Below are 21,921 nucleotides of genomic sequence, written 5' to 3'. Positions count from 1 at the left end.
CTCGCTCCTATGACTGTGCTGACACAAGCTCTGGGAATCCCTCCTAACCACCTCACATGGTAATCCAATATTTGGGGACAATACAAAAGTGCTTCCTAATGGTGTGCCATTCCCAAATGCTTGAGTAGATGATACACCAAATGCCATACTTGGTTGATCCAAAGTCACAGTGTTTTTGAAACGAAATAGACGAGTACTTGAAGCCCCAACAACTGAATTATTGGAAGTCCAAAATTCTTTAGTACTAGAAGCAACAAAAGCAAGCACACTTGTTGTGCCCAATGCAAAGGTTGTGGTACCAAATGATGGTGTCCTGGTGGATCCAGATACAGGTGTGCTAGTTGCACCGGTAGCAAGTTGATCGGTTGCCCCAAAAGGCCAATTCCCAACTAGGCTTGCTTCTGACCAAAAGAACTACCCAAAGGACTTGATTGACCAAGATTTCATGATCCAAACACTCCAATTGCAGTTTTTGTCCAAATGCAGGTGATCCTGCATATGAAAAATGATGCTAAAGCAAATGTATAATGTTAACTTAATGAATGAGAATGTTCATCGGACTAGCTAATAATAAGACATTGTGTAATTATCTCAAACCTCAATCGCCATGAAATGGGGAGCGGAACCGGGGAGAAGGGATGCTAGCTAGGGTTTCGATGGCGGCCCTGAAGCTCTCAGGAAGCAGGTCTGGATAGGCCCTGACAAGGCGCAGGCATTCGCAGGGTGGAAAGGACTCTGGGGGTGGCAGGCGGCCATACCCAACGGACTAACTAAGGGTTTTACGGCTTCCTCTGACGGTGTTTTATCAGAAACTAAAGCCGGTGAGTGCTGAACGGAACCGATGGGAACGGAGCACGGGGGGGGGAGAGATCCCCTCCTACAAAGAAGTTATAACAGGAGAAGCCCGAAAGGAGAGACAGAAAGCGGAAGAACGAAAGAACGAAGGCGAATCCTCAGCTGATGGAGCTCAAAGGAGAACTGGCATACCAAGCAAATGTCTTCCGAGGGCGACGAACAGACCCAGGTTTGTAATACCGTCAAACTCACTAGAAGAATATAGAAGCTATATGAGAGATTATGCTTTGATCTGTAAGTTCATAGGATACTGGCCGAATGAGAAAAATCTCATGAGATGGATCCAGCAGAAATGGAAACCAAAAGGACATGTAGATGTTAAGTTGGGGGCGAAAGGTTTCTTCACTGTCATATTTTCAAACTTAGAAGATAAGAATAGAATCTTTGAGGAGCAGCCACACTTCATGAACAATGCTGGCCTGTTCATGAGAGACTGGGTAGAATGCTATAATCCAGACAAGGAAAAAATACTAGCGGCACCGGTGTGGATCAGACTGTTTGGCCTTCCTTCAGAATTTTGGAAACCAGATATCCTACAAGGGATTGGAAACTCCATAGGTTCCTTTGTGAAAGTGGCGGAATCAACCAAGAGAGGAAAATACACCACATTCGCTAGAATCTGTGTGTACATGAATATCACTGAACCCCTGCCAGACTCAATAGAATTGGAGTATCATGATGAATTATGGAACCAAACCCTGGACTATGAACACATTCCATTCCGATGCAGAAGATGCCATGAATATGGCCACCTACTCAGAGAATGCCCCATCACGTTAGCAGAAAAGGAAAGAGAAGTGGAAAATGATAGGAGACGGGGAGGGAGAAACACAGAAAAAGAAGAAGAGACTTTCCAAGAAGTCCACAGAAGGAGCAGAAGAGGAAATAATCAAGGGCAGAGGAGAACTCCGAAAGGAGCCCAGAATAATGAATCCCCAAACAAGTTCAAAATTCTGCAGGAAGAAGGACAGGAAACAGAAGTCAGTGAAGAAGAAGAAGTAGAAGAAATGGAGGTAGGAGAGGAAAACGCGGATAAAGAAACGGAAAAGATGGAAGGAGAACAGAGGGTTGAATCTGAAGAAGAAACTCAGGAAGCGTTAGGAGGAATGGAGATAGATCCCCAGAAGGCAAAAGGGGAAGAAGATGAACAGGTAATGGCAAAACTGTTACAAGAATGGAAAAGAATAGATGAAAGATTCATCCCAGAGGAACAAAAACAGAGGTATAAGGAAGCCTTTCAAAGGTACAAGGAAAAGAGAAAAGGAGTCACAGAAGAGAAAGAGAATCGAAACCCGGAAAAACAGGGGTTACAGACAATAGGAGTGAGCAGCTCTGGCAAGGCCGGAAAAAAAAGAGGTCGAAAAACGTTGAATGAAGTGATACAAGAGGTGGGAGAAGGACTTGTCAGCTCTGGAAGAGTAATCCCCCTCTCGGAGGTATTCTTTTCCCCCACAAAATTGTTAAGATGATAATCACAACCTGGAACATAAGAGGCCTCAACAGTAGAGGCAAACAACGATATCTGAAGGAGAGACTGAAAAAAGAAAAGCCGAGTATAATGATCTTACAGGAAACAAAAATCAGTACAGAGAAGATGCAGGAAATTCTGAATAGAAATAAGAGTAGATATGAAATAATGGGACAGGATGCCACCGGGAGCGCAGGTGGTCTGGTCATTCTATGGAACCCAGAGGAAGTTCTGTTCAGTAACTGGATGAGCTTCCCCCGAATCCTAACAGGTAAAGCAAATATTATAGGAACGAAAGAGGAGGTCTTTATATCAGGGGTATATGGACCTCACATACCAAATGAAAAGGAAAACTTTCTTCAAAATTTAAAGGCACTTCGAAGCCTAATCCCAGGCAAGCAATGGATCATAGGAGGAGATTTCAACCTAATCAAGGAGCCAGGGGAAAAAAGAGGAGGAATCAGGAGATTGGATAAGGAAGGAGAGCAATTTGGAGACATGATAAGAGAACAAAAGTTGATTGACATACCAACCAATAATGGAATGCACACTTGGAATAACAGAAGAGGCGGGGTGAATCAAATAGCCTCCCGTCTTGATAGATTCTTAATCTCAGAACAAGTAATGATGAAGGATGTTTTTATTGAAGCAACCATTCTTCCGGTAGCAGGCTCCGATCACTGGCCGATCAAACTAGAAATCGATCTGAAACAAAGACCAAATAAAAAGCCTTTCAGATTCGAGGCCTTCTGGCTAAGACATGAAGATCTGATAGAAAAATTAGAGGGATGGTGGAAAGACAGCACGGTAAAAGGAAAGAACAAGACCCATACTTTTCAACTAAAGCTGAAGGAAATAAAGACCCAGCTAAAGAAATGGAATAAAGAAGAATTTGGCAACATTATGGAAGAAAAGATCAGGTTAGAACAAAAAATGGAAGAACTGCAACAATTAGACATCCTAGATGGCATACAAGGGGAGAGATCAAAAGAAGAAGGGAGGATCCTATCCCAGCTAGAGGAAAGAAGAAAACAAGAAGAAATTCTATGGAAACAAAAATCAAGAGTACAATGGCTAAGGGAGGGAGAGAGGAATACCAAATTCTTCCATAGGGCAATGGTCCAACACAGACAGAGGAACAGAATCTTCTCTTTGAGAAATCAAGAAGGGGACAGAATTATCCAACATGAAGATATTGAGAAAGAATTGTTAAATCATTTTAAGACAATTTTGAGAGAGCCACAATTAGACAGATCAGAAGCCATATCCAAGATAAGAAGGGAAATACCGAATATGGTGACTAGAGACCAAAACTTGGCCCTAATGAGAAGAATAACAAAGGCAGAAGTGGAAGACATAGTCAAAAAGATGAAAAAGAACAAAGCTCCTGGCCCGGATGGATTCACAGTGGAGTTTTTTCAAGCCGGATGGCATTTCTTAGCTGAAGAAGTGGTGGAAGTGGTAGAGGAGACCAGAATAAATCAAAAAATCTGGCCAGGAGTTAACGCAACCCTATTGACCCTCATTCCTAAAACTCACCAGACGGAGCAGGCAGAAGGCTTCCGCCCTATAGCCCTATGTAATGTCATATACAAAATTATTGCCTCTGTTGTAGCACAGAGGTTGAAATCGATCCTGCCAAGTATCATCTCTCCAGAGCAAACCGGTTTTGTGGAGGGGAGGCAGATCTTAGATGGTTTAATAGTCGCTCAGGAAGTGATTCACACTTTGAAAACGAAAAAAGAGAGAGGCATGCTCATCAAACTAGACCTTTCAAAAGCATATGATAGGCTTAGTTGGAAGTATCTAGAAACGATACTCAAAGCTTTTGGTTTCAGTGATAGATGGGTGAATTGGGTCATGAGTATGGTTTCCACGCCAAATTTCTCTATCCTCCTGAACGGGGCGCCAACCCCCACTTTCAATGCCTCTAGAGGTCTTCGACAAGGGGATCCCCTATCCCCCTTCCTCTTTATAATAGCTGCAGAAGGATTAGGCAGACTCTTTAAAAAAGAATTAGAAGCTGGGAAAATTCAAGGCCTCAAATTATGGGGAAACCAAACAACTGTTACCCACCAACAATTCGTTGATGATATAATGATCTACTGCAGAGCCACGTTGAAAGAGGTGAAAAGGATAAAAAAAATTCTTGAAATATTTATGGAGGGAGCAGGGATGGAGATTAACAAAGAAAAATCCCGAACTTTCTTTTTCAATACAGTGGAGCCGATTAAAAATCACCTAACTCAGGTATTAGGTTACAGGAAAGGAGACCTCCCTACCAAATATTTAGGAACAATGTTAGATTCTTCCTCAAGAAAACTAGGGAATTGGAAGCATATATTGGAGAAGATATCAAAAAGGCTGGACAATTGGACCTTTCGTGCTCTAAATCTGGCTGCTCGGGTAGTGCTTTTGAAAGCCACCATCCAAGCAATCCCTATCTATTCTTTATCAGTGATGGCAGCCCCGAAGGGAACATGTAATAAACTGGTCGAGATCTACAGAAAATTCTTATGGGGAGGCCCGAAGCAGCAGAGAAAATGGGCCCTGTGCTCCTGGAACAGCCTCACCCAACCGAAGGAGAAAGGGGGCTTAGACCTCAGGGACCCATGGATCTTAAATCAGGTGCTCGCGGCCAAGCTAAGATGGAGGTGGATACAGGGGGGGTCAGACCTCTGGAAAGAAATTTGGTCATCCAAATACAATATGCCTCGCACTCCGGAAGGAATCCTTAGGAAGCAAGAGATGCCCCGAGGCTCAGATATCTGGAATTTAACCACTCAAAACAGGGATTTAATTGATAAGCATATCTTTTGGGAAATCAGAGGGGGGCAGGTAGCGAATTTTTGGAACGAAGCTTGGCAGCAGAGGGAAAAACTCATAAACAATCAAAATCTGAGAGGATTATATAGAGAAGGAGTTGCGAGCAACCTCACTACAGTGACAGATTACTGGGATGAAGAACAAAGAGATGGGGAGTGGCGAAGATGGAAATCGATGGAGGAATGGGCAGAGAACACCACAGAAGAACAAAGATCCAGCTTTAAAAAGGAAATAGATTCGAGGCGGATAAAAAGGAGAGAAGGTAGAGACATCCTCCGCTGGGGCAAAGAAACAAAAGGAACATTTAATATAAAAGAAGCCTACAAAATACAAATGCAGGTGGAGCAAGAGGAGGAAAACCTACAATGGAAAAAGCTATGGAAAACAAAATGGTGGCCTAAAATAAAAATGTTTGCTTGGTTGATAGGGAGGAAACGGATATTAACCTGGGATAGAATTCAAAAACGAGGTTTCTCCGGACCTTCAAGATGCTGTCTTTGCAATGCGGGAGAGGAAGACCAGGAACATCTCCTCATTGGCTGCCAGGTAGCCCAATTCCAATGGGAAAACACAAGAAATCTTTTCTCGTCCTCAGAAAGGAACCAACGAGATATCATTCAAACCCTGATAGAAAGGGGGGAAGGCCAATTTAACAGCAAAATCGTGGGAAGAGCTTGGAGCATAGTTGCAGGGTTTAATGTCTGGAACCTGTGGAAGGAGAGAAACAGCCGTATTTTCAAGGGCAAAGCCTCTAACCCTGAGGATTTATGGGAGATGACCTTAAAGCAAGTCAGGGAATCAATCTTAGCAGAGAACTGGAATGAGGAAGATTGGAAAACCTCCGAAACTGAGATGACAGTTTTAAAGAGATTGAACTTAGAGCAAGGGATGATTTATCCGCAAACAAAGCAACCACAACAACATATGGCGACTCAGAGCCCAGTTAAGTACCAAAAACCTTCGGAGGGATTTATGAAACTAAATTTCGATGGGGCTGCTAAGGGAAACCCAGGTCCAGCGGGTTATGGCGGTATTTTTCGAAATGGACAGGGAGGAGCAGAATGGATATACGCGGAATATGGGGGTACAATGACCAACAACGAGGCCGAGTTTATGGCGGCTTACCAGGGGATTAAAATTGCCAGAAGACTTGGCTACAGGAAGCTAGAAATTGAAGGGGACTCCACCTTAGTAGTGGATACGTTAAAAAAACTAATTCAAGGGAAGAACTGGGACAAGGTTGCCACAAGCTGGAGAAGTGCAAGTATAATCCAGGATATAGCTGAATTACTAAAAGAAATTGACTATAAAATAGTTTCGCATATCAGAAGGGAAGGAAATCAACCTGCTGACTGCCTAGCGAACTGGGGGTGTAAAGAAACCACAGAACGCATAGACGACGGCTGGCAAACTCAGGCTGAGCTGGCGAAATGGGACGGTCTCAAGCAGTTGATTGTTAATGATAATCATCATGAGGAACAGAGGTAATTACATTCACGCGTGGAGAAGCAACAGGCGAGATAGGCTCGCTACGACGGCAAGTAAGAAAGGTCAGAAGCCAGGTGATCGTAGTACCATGTCAGTAGTAATTAATGTTTTGAATGTATGGCAAGGACGAGGCCCAAAGCAAAAATTGATTTCCCAATTAAATCGTATTAGTGGGAGGCGACGTGACAAGAGATGTGGACGGTTATCCCATCATCAAACCAAAGGAGCTGAGAGGGCTATAAGACGATGCGGAGGAGGAATAACCAGAAGTAGAAAAGACGAGAGGGCAGAGCCAATTTGGCAAAGAACCAGGAATCAGAGATTTCAAAGTGCAAGCATGACAGAGAGCCGGGGCAATTCTGGCTTTCAGGGGAAAGGGACAGCGCAAGACCGCAATATGGCTCAAGGTAGAGTAGAAATTGAAATTGAGAGTTCTGAGGAAAAGGATTACAGTCAGGCAAAGGGAAACAGAGGGAAACGCAACGAAAAAGGGCAGTGTAGCCGTCACCCGCAGCAAGGAAGGGAGAAAGAGAATCAGAATAGGCAGAAGAAGCGGGGAAGAGGGAGGCCCAGAAAATCCGCTGACAATGAGGAAGGAACTAGTAGCCAGACGAGGAAGAAACGCAGACAGCGCACCATCGACTCGGCACTGAATGAAGCCGAGCAAGCTTACAACTATGACTCAAATCCGCACATTCGGAATATCATAGAAGCTATGGAGGATCAGGTTCGCGAGGAGCCGTCAGATCCCGAAATGAACGACTGGTCGTTACAGCTTCCTGACCCTGGGAACACAAGAGGGAGGCTCACCTTGTACCGCCGTGCTCTCCATACCTATTGGGTGCTGAAACATCTCCTGGCCAAGGCTATGGAGCAGGTGGCGGCAGAAATGGTGGAGATGGCTCAGGATACGGCTGCGGCGAAGCAGGAGACAGCCAAGGTAGAAGATCTGGTTAAACAACAGAACATTCATCTCATGGAGATCAAGGATATGCTGAAAGCGATGCAGTCCAGCAAAGTTGACCACGCTGGTAAAGCTCATGCAGAAATATAAAAGTCCAGGTTCCTCTGTTTTCTTTTGTTTTGTCTTGTTAGTTTTTGAAAGAATTAGTGAGACTGGCCCAAGGAAACACTACTCTTGGCTGTTAATATATAGTGCTGAGGGGTTGATAGATGGATGGAACAATTTTGGAAAAAACAGGTTGCTAAAGTATGTTAGTAAACTCTATTCAGACTGTTATGATTTTGAACTCGCGGATTACAGGAGTCAACAGATCTGGTTTCCCTCCGGGGCAGGTTGAGACTCCTGAGTTTTGTATTTGTACTTCTTGTTTGTAAATAATAGATCTACCGCAGCTTACAAAAAAAAAAAAAAAAAAAAACCTCAATCGCCATGTATCATGAATAGAGTCACGCTAGCAATCTCCTAGACATGTTTCATTTCTATCATGGTATTTTAGTTCTATGTCCCCCAAGTTGTGCAATAGTAACCTCCCTCAACCCATTACTCATGTCACTTGAAGGTTTCTTGTGTGCTCTGTCGATCCCGTTGTTTGTGATTGTTCTCTTTGTGATGCCTTCATAAATGCAGGCTTAATGGATCACAATGGCATATCCCATGTGGAGGATTTCATTCCACATCAATATGATTACTTCTCATATTGCAAAAAAAACAGTAAACTTAAAGTAAAAAAATACAAAAAGAAAACATTACGGGTGTGTTGTCGCACAGATTGTCACGACAACGCTCAGACCAGGGGATGTCACTCTGATCCCCAATCTCTCCGTTTAAGCCTGTCTCCCGCGGCTAAGGGGGGTAGACCCTATGGGAAAATGAATGACCAACTGTGAAACAGTTGGGTTGGGAGACACGAGGAAACAAGCACTAAATTGATTTTACTAAGTTAATAGACCAGTGCCTTATGAAATGAATGATGAAACGATTATTTATCAAATGCTGCAGAGATATGAGCCCATCAACAATCATTTACCATCAAACAAAGCTTAACTTTTTACCAAATGCGATATAATCAATAAATGCTCAATGACTTAATGATACTCCAGCAAATTAAAATTTCGAAAGATAGTGTTTTAAACAACCACGTGAGATGCTAGCCAGAGATTACATTCATGTAGTTAATCTTCGAAAGAACATTTACACATGTTAAAAAAATGATAAACATTAATTCTCACATCAAAAAAATTTAGCCTCAGCAGAAAAGATAAAACGTAATAAATCCCTGAGCCAAGACTGGATCTGGCAAAATATTTCCAAAATATTTTTATGCTTTCAAATAAAACAAGACTAGGCTAACTAAAGTCTAAATAAACAAGACTTTAAATCTAAAACCTAAACTATAGAAAAGAAAAATTTTATATCTTTTATAATTTTTATCATTTTTATGATTTTTAATTTTTATACTTTTTAAAAAATAAAACTTAAACTAAACTATAAAATCTAAATCTAAATTTATTTATTTTTTTAAGATTTTTAAAAGTTTTAAATTTTTTTTTATGAATTTAAATTTTTAAACTCAAAACAAAGCCTAAAAAAATGAAAAATAAAATCTAATTTAAATCTAATCTAAAACTAAAAAAAATCAAATCTAAATTAAAGCTTAAAAAGAAAAAAAAATTAACTTTTTATAAAATTATTATTTTTTTTTTATGATTTTAAAATTTTTAAACAAAACTAACTAAATTAAAAATAAAGATTAAACTAAATGAAACTAAAAGCCAGACTAAAATTAGAATAAAAGAACTAACACCTATCGATTTTTTTTTATGAAATTTTTTTTATTTTTTAAAACAAAACCTTACATTGAAATCTAATTCTAAACTTAACAAAAAAAAAACGTAAATTTAAGTAAATTTGATCAATTTAAATCTATGCAAAAAAAAAAAAAATAACCTACGTTAATCCCTAACTATACAAATAAACGACTATCTAAAATAACATTACCATTCAACGCGTGAATTGAGACTGGCCTGTATACAAAAAAAAGGAAGCGTTCTTGTTGTCAGACGGCGGAATACCTTCGACGGTGGACGGAGAAAAAAAAAATTCGAGTGTTTGTAGTGCAGGTTGAAGATCCAGGCAGATAGTGGTTCGATAGGCAGAGGACTTGATCAACAAAACACGCAGGTGAGCCAGATCCGGTGGATTCGATGATCAACACAGGAGAGAAAAGAAAAAACGACCTTGCCGTAGGCTGGAGGTGAATACGCAGGGGAGGATAGCTCGACGGTAGAAACGTTGAGAGCTTGATGGCATAAGGATTGGGCAGGTATGACGCTGCGAATTTGACGGCAGCAGACATGGAGATCACACGTTTTGCATATGGAGGCGTGGGAAATCTCTTGCGGGTTGAAAAGCAGCGTGTTGGATTGTGAGGGAAATACACAGCTTCAAGCAGCAATGATGCACTGGAGATTGCGTGAGGGAGAAAGGATTGACGCAGGTTTAGTGGCTTGCTGAGAAAGGGGTGTGCAGGATCAGCGAAAGAAAATCGATGGACTGCGGTTTAGAGAAACGGATTTGCATGAGGGATATATGCAAAATAACTGTGTAAGGGAAGAAAACACAGAGATCTGGGCATTCAATGGTGGAATAAGGGTTGTGAGTGTGTTGTTTGCAATCTTGTACAGGTTGGAGCTAAGATGAGGCCCCAGGAACAGCAGACAAATGGCTTGAACAGAACCTCGAATTTCTCCAGAAAATTTGAAAATCTTTTTGGAGAATGTTCCTGCAAAAAAAATTAAACCCTGAATGGCAGACTTCTTGAGATTATCTGATGAAACCCTGAAAAATTCTCATAGCCTGTGCCTGTAACCTGCAATGGGAAAACGAAATCCCAGAAAATATATGCAAGGATTGAAAATAAAACCCTAAAAACCAGCTACAAAATTTACAATATTTACAGATCTAAGGCTCTTTAGTATCCAGATTTGTCAATAATCACAGTAGTATTATCAAAATTTAATTTTAATGAGACACTTCAGAAAACCCTGCATGCATTCATAAAAAATTTCAAATGATAAGCCCGAGATCAAGAACTGGCTGGGCTCTTTCAGAAAACACAATCCGGGAGTTGGCTAGTTCAGTCGAGAACTTCCCCTAACGCCCGGTAATCTGAAAAAAGGATTTCCTGCACAGCTTAAAATCAACCATTAACATAGAGGGAGAAAACAATAGTGAAACCCAGATCAAATGGAGATACCTGCCACTATATTTCAGAATCTAAACTATCATTCAAACCCCAAAGATCAGACAAGATACTTGTGCCTAGATCAATCTTCATTAAGCTATCATCAATGGCTGAAAATAAAATTATGCAGAAAAATAAAACAATCTTACAGCATTTCCAGAAGAGTAACACCAACAAGATTTTTAACCCCAAAGTCTTTCTTTATTGCACAAAAAATGACTACAAGAGAGCTTTCTTTAGCACCAGACTCTCAGATCCAATCTGATCTCAAATGACCCCTAGCACCCTATTTAAAGGAAAAATTCCCAACGGCTAGTTCGAGTGATCCATGTTAAAGTAATCTCATCCGTCAAATTTTTAATTCATTAAAAAATTGAAATTCTGCATTTATTTACTCAAAATATTATTATTTTATTATTTTTTACGTTTTTTATTTTATTTTATTATTTTATTATTTTTTAATTATTTTAAAAATTTTAAAATTTTATTATTATTTTTATCTATTTTTTAATTAATTAATTTTTTTAATTTTTCTTTTTGGATCTTCGAACTTAGCTTTTGGAAAAATCACCTAGGACCTAGGACTTAGGACTTATGAGTGAGTTAAAACAATTTCTAACCCTCAAGACTCTTTACATCATGACTTTTACAATTTCACATCTCAAAGGGGAAAACCCATTTGACATAGACCCTCATAGACCACCCAGTTCTGCGACACAACTATAATCTAGCAAATTAACACACTAGGATTCTCCTAAGATTCTAATGACAAAATTCATTCCGGCTTTGGGGTTAGGCTGAAGGAAAACTCTGCTGATTATGGATCGGTGAAACAAAAAACCTTCCGGAACGTAGATTATCACTAGAAAATTAGGTCCACCTAGGCAATTTACATACATGACTCATGTCTACTAAGATTATTTACAATTCACACATGCAGACTGGGTTTACAACATAGTATGATCAAGTCAACGATGACCTTCGAATGGCACGGACACGTCAATCAAGCGCTATCCCTTTTGCGAAGAAAAGGGGGTGTACTGCTATGGGAAGTTGACACGTAGTGGTCAACAGGGTGTGTAATAATTCCACATAAACAACAGTAGTGGAGGGTGGTTTGAGAAGTACTACACACACCAAAAGCTTTGCCATGCTTTGTGGGTTCCCTTGCTTGTGACTGTTGTCTTGATAACATCGTCTTAAATGTAACCTTGCTGAAACACAGTGCAATACCCCTTGTTGAGGATTTTGTTACATGTTAATATGATTGCTTCTCCTTGTATAAGAAAAAACAAAAGAAAAGTTTGAGTACATTGGCAACAATTGTGAGATCGTTGGCTCATGAAGTCCATACACTCCAAAAGCTTTTCCAATTGGGAAGTTGGCATTGTGCTGCAAGTTCTCTTATTGGTGTAAATCATCCTCCCTCACTCTGGTACTAACCAAAGTTGATCAAACTTTACTCCAGAAATGACCCGACAAGGCCAACAAGTAAGAGTGGACTCAGACTCTGGAAAGGGAAATTTAAAAATAGAAAATAGACTACACTTAGGGAAGAAAAAGTATTTTTCATCAATATGAAAGTTTACAATATTACTAATAGTAAAATCTCTGTACAGTACCATTGTGTCCCAACTGAAAATCCTCCCATCTTAATTCCTCAAAACTTTTGTCCTTGTATTGTGGCATAGAAGATATTGAAATAAGTGTCTCTGGTGCCTGACCATCAACAATCACTGTCTCATTGTACAGCATCACTCTACTACCTCTACCTGGTCCCCCAAAGGATGTCTGTCTAAAACCTGGGCACTCAAATGTTGCATCTGTAAACTGAGCTCCTGTCGAGTGCAAAGGAACAAAATGTGACAATCTGTACAGGAGATTACAAAGTAGTTGGTGGAAATGATAAGAACTAATACAGGCATGACATGAAAAGAGGAACAGCAATTCCTGTCTGATGTAGATCCTCCATAATAGATCAAAAGTAAACACTAAAGTACAAAGAAATATGAGCCATTCTAGTACTAACAAGAGCATTCAAAATTTATAGCCCAAAACAAAAAGGGGCTTGTAGAAAATTAGTTCACCAGAGGCTGAACTCTGATCAGGAGATGGAGTGCTTCCAAAGGTTGTGTTGCTCCTGGATGCTGGCATAGATGCTGCACCGAATTATGGAGCTAGTTGATAAGAACTAATACAGGCACAACATGAAAAGAGTAACAGCAATTCCTGTCTAATGTATATCTACTACATTAGATTAAAAGTAAACAATACATTAAATTAAAAATATAAGGCATTCTAGTATTAACAAGCGCATTCAAAATTTATAGCACAAAACACAAAGGGACTTGTAGAAAATTAGTTCACCAGAGGTTGAACTCTGACCAGAAGGAGATGGAGTGCTTCCCAAGGTTGTGCTGCTCCCCGATGATGGAGTAGATGCTGCACCAAATGATGGAGCCAGTTGATAAGAACTAATACAGGCTTGACATGAAAAGAGGAACAACAATTCCTGTCTAATGTAGATCTACCATATTAGATGAAAAGTAAACAATAAATTAAATGTTAAAATATAAGTCATTCTAGTATTAACAAAAGCATTCAAAACTTAAAGCTCAAAACACAAAGGGGCTTGTAGAAAATTAGTTCACCAGATGCTGAACTCTGATCAGAAAGAGATTGATTGCTTCCAAAGGTTGTGCTGCTCCCAAATGCTGGAGTAGTTGCTGCACCAAATGATGAAGCTAGTTGATAAGCACTAATACAAGCACGACATGAAAAGAGAAATAGTAATTCCTGTCTAATGTAGATCCACCATATTAGATCAAAAGTAAACAATAAATTTAATTAGATATATAAGTCATTCTAGTATTAACAAGAGCATTCAAAATTTATGGCCCAAAACACAGAGGGGCTTGTAGAAAATTAGTTCACCAGAGGCTGAACTCTCATCAGAAGGAGATGAAATGCTTCCAAAGGTTGTGCTGCTCCCGAATGCTGCAGTAGATGCTGCACCAAATGTTGGAGCTGGTTGACCAAAGGCCATAGTTCTTCCAAAACGAAACAGAGGAGTTTCTGAAGCCCCAACAGCTGGAGTATTGGAAGCCCCAAACACTGGAGTACTAGAAGCACCCTAAGTTACCGGAAACGCCTGAAGAATTTGCCGGACACGCGGATACGATCCTTGTCCGAAACACCATAAAAACGTTTTTATTCCATTTCAAACAATCGGAAACTTCATATTTGAAATTGGATATGTTTCCAAGGGTTTTTAATTTTTTTGGATCCGTTTCCGGATTTCCGAAAATGGATCCACGAAAATTGTGATCAGAATCCACCCTTAAAATGTTAAAAGCGTGAAAATTTATATAGCCATAAATAAATAATAAAAATGAAGAAATCAGATTTGCAAATAAACTCACTATAACGCCTCTTCTAAATCTTTAGAAACAACATCACTCCATATATTTATCAAGGATTCTTACTACTCATAAAATGATAGATGTTCAAAAATGAAAACATAAGGGTTTGATGAATGTCTTCGTAAAGAGATTTATTTGAGAAATTAATTTTCAGTTTGGTCAAGGTTTTGTTGATTGTCATTGATTTTGCTCTTAATTTCATAAATCCCTCCAATATAACAAATCTTCTCTAGCCAATCTTTTCCCTGCATATAGTCAAGGGACCAAGCTGACGTTGAGAAGATTGAAATGCTCAAATAGGCCTTGACGCAATATCCCAATGATCCCATGGGCGTTTTAATTGCCATGCAAGGAAGATAGATACCATCTTCCATGCATGACACGTTGTTCGAAGGAGTTGGACCCGAAAGCACAAAGGCTGTAGCATTTATGGTTACATTACTAATGATGATGATAATATGTTGAATGCTATAATAATCACTAATGATGATGACAATGTTTATGCTGAATTGATGATTATGATTTGTTTACGTTCAATTCATGATGATGATTATGTATTTTTAGATATAGAATTTAGATACTAAAAGATGAATGACAATATAAAATTCTTATATATATATATATATATATATATCGTTTCCTTGCCGTATTGTATGCGGAGTTTTCAAAAATTTGTCGTATCTGTTACAAAACCCGTATCAGTATCTGTTCTTTAGTTTTTGGTAGCATCGGAAGTGCTCTAGTCTTGAAAATTGGTGGAGAGGCTAAGGCACATCAGTTCTAAAGAACCCAGAAACCATTGGTGAAATTCCACCCAGATTGTATTTTATTAAAATAATTAATATTTTTAACGAGGTTCCTAAGTCTAAAATTAGGAAAATTAAAATATTAATGGGTATCAATCAAAATATGGGTGAGAATGATCTGGAAGGCGGATCAAGTTAAGTTTTAATGTTAGCCGTTGATTAGAGACTTAATCTCAGTCGTTGAAGTCTCAACGAGAAAAGTATAAGAAGGAGGCTTTGGGTTCATTTACAAACACACAGAGACTTGATCAATCAATTCGATTTTCCTAGGGCAGGGTTCGCTAAGGAATTTGAACCAGTGATCAAGTAGTGAGGATCAGAGGCAGTACTAGAAGGAAGTGATTTCTAGTTCGAGTGAATATATGTCAGAGAAGGCAAGGATAATAGAGTTAGCGTTGGACCAAGGAGGGGCAATGCAGCAGCTGGAGGGGATTGACGCAAAGGGACAACGCATAAACTTGAGGAGGTTGACACAGAGGTGTTGGGGGACAAGTAGAGATCATTGCCAAGACTCATTGTGAGTGATTGGCAAGAGAAATCTCGATTTCTCAGCAGCAAAAGCAGCAACAGCCCAGGGTGATGCAGTCAGAGGGAGTCTCCACGCAGAAGTCACGCAGTGGCTGCGTAGGCTCACACAGAGACTGTGCAGTGGGTCATCCAAGAGCTAGGGGCAAGATAAAATCTCTAGAATCAGTGTGAGAGAATTCTCAGTCATCTTCTCTTATAAATTGTCATTTTCTCTGGGGCATCCAGATTGTCTTCAGATATTTACAGCGAATAACAGAAACCCTCATATTTGCTGCACTAGTTTTCCCACATTGGGTTTTTCCGGGGACAATTGTCCAAAAACAAGTGTGTCAATGTGATTGTTCATATGTTGATGTTTCTCTTGCCTTTTAATTTTCAGTTCCTAATTTGTGAAGTCTACAACTGAATTTATTTTGATATTTACTGAAATATTGGTGAATAACTTATATAAATAAGTAGGAGAAATAAATCAATTATTGCAGCAAATTTTCACATGGTATCAGAGCGAGGTCTAGGCAAGATGGAAGCAAAGAAAAAGGGCATGGAGAACAGTAGGGATCAGAATATTTCCGAATTAGCTTCCAGGTTGGAAGAGGAGTTTGCTTGCTTATCGAGTTCTGCATCAGTCGAGGATTGGTACATTGATAGCGGGGCTTCAGCTCATATGACTGGAGAACGAGAATATTTCTCAAGCTATCAGGAGGAACAGATGAACTTCCAAATCACAATGGGTAACAAGATGAAATGCACCCCAGTAGGAAAGGGAACAATTATATTCCAGACAACAGCGGGAGATAGTCTTTAGGCCACGAACTTACTACATGTGCAAGGTATGGGAATGAATTTGATTTTTTTATCTCAATTACAAGATAAGGGATATGATGTATGCTTCATTGGTAATAGAGTATATGTCAAGCATCCTAAGTGGAAAAAGAGGTCCCAGATTGGAACTCGAAGCAACAGATTATACAAGTTGCAACTTGAGTCTCCTATGGCACTAATAAGCAGTAATGTCAGTGGAGAAAAAGAATTAAATGAGCTGTGGCATAGAAGGATGAGACACTTACATCATGGGGTGTTAAGGATACTCAAGGAAACTGTTACGAGGGTTCCAGTGCTTACTACCAAGCATGATGATACATGCAGAGTACGTGCTAGGCAAGCACGCCAAAGCAGCTTATTCCAGAAGCAACAATAGAGCTAAGAGCTTAATACACTCAGACATCTGCGGTCCAATGTCTACAAGAGCCATCGGTGGTGCCGAGTATTTTGTCACCTTCATAGATGACCATTCCAGGAAAACTTGAATTTATTTTTTGAGAGCCAAGGATGAGGTCTTTGATTGGTTTAAGGAGTTCAAAGCTGTAGTGGAAACTTGACAGGAAGGAAGATCAAGATATTGCGCTCAGACAATGGCGGAGAATACACGGATAAGGACTTCACAGATTTCTGCGCAAGAGAAGGGATCCGAAGAGAATGGACAACACCTTATAATCCAGAGCAGAATGGAGTCGCAGAAAGGAAGAACAGAACTATTGTTGGAGCAACAAAGGCGATGTTATATGATCATAATCTACCCAAATTTTTATGGGCAGAAGCGTGCAACATGGTTGTATACATTCAGAACAGGACTCCTCACAGGGCTTTAGGAAAGAAGACGCCAGAGGGTGTTTTCATGGAAAAGAAGCCAGAAGTAAGTCACCTCAAGATATTCGGAAGTGTGGCTTATTGCCATATTCCAGAAGAGAAGCGGACCAAGTTAGAGAAGACTGTCGAAGTTAGGTATCTCGTGGGTTATAGCGAGACTTCAAAGGCGTATCGAATCTATATTCCGAGCAGTAGGAAGATTGTATAAGGCGGGATGTAGATTTCATGGAAGATAGAGCTTTCAGGAAATATCGAGAGATGTCATTTGAAGAATAGGCTGAGGATACTCCTCTGGTCCAGCGACAGGGATCAGATCTGGCAGGAAGACAAGTGTTTGGTTCAAGCACGGTAACCAGTACTAGCATCTCCTCAAGAGAAGAGGAGCCAGGAGTGTCGCAGCAGGTACAACAACAGGAAGAAGAACAAATGGAACCTCCCACCACCAGTGGAAGAGAAGTATGACAGACTCTGAGGGACGTAGAGGAATTCGTTGGAGCTCCTAAAGACAAGAAAAGGTAGCGTAGACAACTTGACAGGTACCAAGCATTTGTAGCTCAGGTCGAAGAACCTTCTAGTTTTCGAGAAGCCGTACAGGACCAGGTATGGGTGGATGCCATGGTAGAAGAGTACAGTTCCATCATGACAAATGATGTATGGGAAATTGTACAAAGACCAAAGAACAGATCAGCTTTGGGTTCAAGATGGATCTACAAGATCAAGTATGTTGCAAATGAAAGCGTAGATAAGTACAAGGCTAAGTTCGTCGCAAAAGGATATGCTCAAAAGGAAGGAATAGACTATGAGGAAACCTTTGCCCCAGTAGCTCAGTATACCTCTATCAGATCCATTATATCCCTTGCAGCACAGATGGGATGGGAGATTCACCAAATGGATGTCAAGACAGCGTTCTTGAATGGGGTGATAGAAGAAGAGGTATATATCGAACAGCTAGAAGGTTTCGAAACACATGAAAAGAGAACTCATGTGTGTAGGTTGAAGAAAGCCTTGTATGGGCTTAAACAAGCACCCAGAGCTTGGTATGGTCGAATTGGTAGCCACTTACAGCAGTTGGGATTCATCAAGAGCAATGTCGATCCCAATCTGAGAGCCGTAAATTCTAGTATGGTATGTGGATGATCTATTTTTGACAGGATCATCCAGACTCAGAGGATTGCAAGAAGAAATTGGAAACAGAGTTTGATATGAAGGATTTGGGGCTAATGCACTCTTTTCTGGGACTGGAAGTTTGGCAGCAGGATGGTGAGATCTTCCTTGGCCAAGGTAGATATGCATCAGAAATTCTGAAAAGATTCAGAATGTGGGAGTGTTGACCTATGGCTACTCCTATCATTACCAATTGGAAGAAAATAGATGCTCCTGGGGACAAGGAAGTGGACCCCACCTTATACAAACAGCTCATTGGGTCGCTTATGTATATGGTCAACACCAAGCCAGACATATGTTATGTTGTCAACACCCCTAGTTATTTCATGGTGGCACCAAAAAGGGCACATTGGGCAGCAACAAAGCACATTCTCAAGTATGTGCGGGGAACAACCAATTTTGGATTAAGATACACCAAGGGCGACGATATCGAATTGAGTGGATTCACTGATGCAGATTGGGCAAGAAGTTCAGTAGACAGGAAAAGTACCACTGGGTATTGCTTCGGTATTGGATCTGGGATGACCTCTTGGTGCAGCAAGAAGCAGAAGTCTATAGCACTGAGCTCTGCTGAAGCTGAGTATATGGTAGATAGCAAAGCAAGATGTGAAGCTATATGGCCCAGGACACTGCTTGTAAACCTATTCAGGAAAAGGATGGAAGCGACAAAGATCTTCTGTGATAATCAGAGTTGTATCAAGCTCTCTGAAAATCCAGTGTTTCATGATCGCTCCAAACACATCGATATTCTGTGTCACTTCATCAGAGACTATGTTCACCGTGGGGTGGTACAGTTGGAGTACACTCCCACAGGAAATCATGTAGCAGATGTACTCACCAAGGTTCTAGGAAGAAAAAAGTTTGTTCAATTTCGGGACCAGATGGGTATGTTGGAAAATCCCTTTCAATAGTGTGATGCATCGTTTGAGAGGGAGTTGTAGTACAAATGCAGCAGTGGCAGTGGCAGTGTCATGGGAAGCAGTGCAATAGCAACAACAGCACAGTGTTGGTAGCAGCAACAGTGCGGAAAGGAGGTACTTCAGAGACAAAGCAGCATGCAGTTGGACATTGTTGCTAGAGCACTTTCCTCGCTAAGAGGGAGTGTTAGTTTTTGGTAGCATCGGAAATGCTCTAGTCTTGAAAATCGATCGAGAGGCTAAGGCACATGAGTTCTAAAGAACCCACAAACTATTTGGTGAAATTCCACCCAGATTGTATTTTATTAAAATAATTAATATTTTTAATGGGGTTCCTAAGTTAAAACTTAGGAAAATTAAAATATTAATGGGTACTAATCAAAATATGGGTAAGAATGACATATAAGGCAGATCAAGTCAAGTTTTAATCTTAGCCATTGATTAGAGACTTAATCTCGGTCGTTGAAGTCTCAACGAGAAAAGTATAAGAAGGAGGCTTGGGGTTCATTTAGAAACACACACAGAGTTGATCAGTCAGTTCGATTTTCCTAGGGCAAGGTTTGCTAAGGAATTTGAACCAGTGATCAAGCAGTGAGGATCAAAGGCAGTACTGGAAGGAAGTGATTTCCAGTTCCAGTGAATATACGTCAGAGAAGACAGGGAAGGATAATAGAGCCAGCGCTGGGCCAAGGAGGGACAACGTAGCAGCTGGAGGAGATTGACGCAGAGGGACAACGCAGAAACTGGAGGAGGTTGACGCAGAAGTGCTGGGGGACAAGCAGAGATCATTGTCAGGAATCACTGTGAGTGATTGGCAAGAGAAATCTCAATTTCTCAGCAACAGAAGCAACAACAGTCCGAGTTGACACAGTCAGAGGGAGTCTCCACGCAATGGTTGCGTAGGCTCACGCAGAGACTGCGTAGTGGGTCATCCAGGAGCTGGGGACAAGATAAAATCTCCAAAATCAGTGTGAGAGAATTCTCAGTCATCTTCTCTGATTGGATTGCCATTTTCTCTATGTAACATTTTTTGAATCTACATATCAGAAATCCTACTACAATCACTAGTTTATCATCTCCTACTTGTTCTATACATTCAACAAGTTATTTAATTATTTAAACATTATTGAAAATTACACATACATACAGATCATGAACTAAAATTAAATGAGACAATCACACAAGGGACACCGTTATTTTTGGACAATCATCCCCAAAAAACCCAATTCGGGAAAACCAATGTAGCATATAGAGGGTTTGTATTATCAAGTAAATTTCTAAACACAACGAGGGTGTCAATTCTGGGTCACCCAACAGAGAATAAACCTGGTAGAAGTACCTCTATCCGGAGACAAATATTTTGGCGAATCCAGCAACTGGATGTTCAAACCCCACAGATGACAATGTTGTCCCCAGTGTTGGGCAGCGATAGCTGCTCCAAGCTCTACGTTGGAACGGCGTCACCTCCTCTAGGAGTTGCATCACCCTCCCAGTGAGCCTTCCTTACTTAGAAATTGATATGTTGAACTATTGCTCTCTATGCCTCACAAAACCCCCAGCGTTGCCTCTAAATGATTGCATCGGCCCCTCTGGCTTTTGAGTCACCCTCTCTGGAGCTACGTTGTCTCTCCTGGTGCTGCTTTGCCTCTCTGCTATGTATTCTCAGCCTTGGACTGAAGTCCCTCTGCCGAACTGCCCCTCTCACTGCAACTCAGATCACTAGCTCGATTTTCTCAGCAAACCTCGCCCCAGAAAAATCGAACTCTTTGATCTCTTCAGTGTATCTCCAACTGACCCTCAAGCCTCCTCTTATACTTTTCCTGTTGATGAATCAATGGTCGAGATTACATCCCTAATCGACAGCTAAGATTAAAACAGACTTCATCCTCGTCACTTAGAATTTTCTCACCCATATTCTTATTAATACCCATTAATATTTTCATTTTCCTAAGTTTAGACTTAAGAACCCATTAAAAATATTAATTATTTTAATAATTCCTCATCCGGGTGGAATTTCTCCAAATGATTTATGGGTCTTGGATATCTCATGTATTCTAGCCCCTCCACAAAATTTCGGAGCTACAGCACATCCAATGCTACCCAAAATCAACACTCCCTCTTAGCGAGGAATGTGCTCTAGTAACACTTCTCAAAAAAAGTACTACAGTGATCCACTACATCGATCCTCTGTGATGTTGATGCTTGGCCTGATGCCCTTCATCCACTGCACTATTGCTTCCTGTATTGTTGCCCATGACTTTTCCACTGCTACTGCTACATTTGTACTACAACTCCCTCTCAAAATGCTACCTCATGCTGCCCATGGCACTGCCACTGCTAATTGTTGCACCACAACTTAGTTACTGAGGAGTAAGTTACTGAAACTTCACCCAAAAACTGACATCCTGGTCAGTATGGATGCCTCATGATCCTGAAGCTACCTCTGCTGCTAATTTGTGTTGACCCTCTACTGCCACTGTGTTGCTGCAAACTGCTTTGTGCCTCTCCCACTGCTACAACATCCACTGCGCTGCCTCAGACTTTGGCACTCTAGCTCTGCCACTGTCACTCCATCACACATCACTCCAACCA

At 40.6% G+C, this 21,921-nt stretch overlaps 1 protein-coding gene across 1 annotated transcript in view; it reads right to left on the bottom strand.

The window, feature by feature from the left end:
- LOC149245528 (uncharacterized) overlaps positions 1-21,921 on the bottom strand; it is a 532,706-nt gene that overhangs the window by 226,894 nt on the left and 283,891 nt on the right. The window contains exons 7-11 of the mRNA XM_089439077.1: positions 13,780-13,978; positions 13,497-13,571; positions 13,231-13,287; positions 12,933-13,004; positions 12,468-12,683 (exon numbers count right to left, since the gene is read on the bottom strand). Of these exons, the coding sequence (XP_089295203.1) occupies positions 12,468-12,683; positions 12,933-13,004; positions 13,231-13,287; positions 13,497-13,571; positions 13,780-13,978 (619 nt within the window). The remainder of the gene's footprint in view (positions 1-12,467; positions 12,684-12,932; positions 13,005-13,230; positions 13,288-13,496; positions 13,572-13,779; positions 13,979-21,921) is intronic.

The sequence above is a fragment of the Pinus tabuliformis genome, chromosome 7, assembly GCF_031772625.1.
Source record: "Pinus tabuliformis cultivar Carrire ecotype Pingquan chromosome 7, CPIR1, whole genome shotgun sequence".
Lineage (NCBI taxonomy): Eukaryota > Viridiplantae > Streptophyta > Pinopsida > Pinales > Pinaceae > Pinus > Pinus tabuliformis.
Note: the sequence above shows the minus strand (reverse complement) of the source record. Positions and strands in the feature narration are given on the sequence as shown.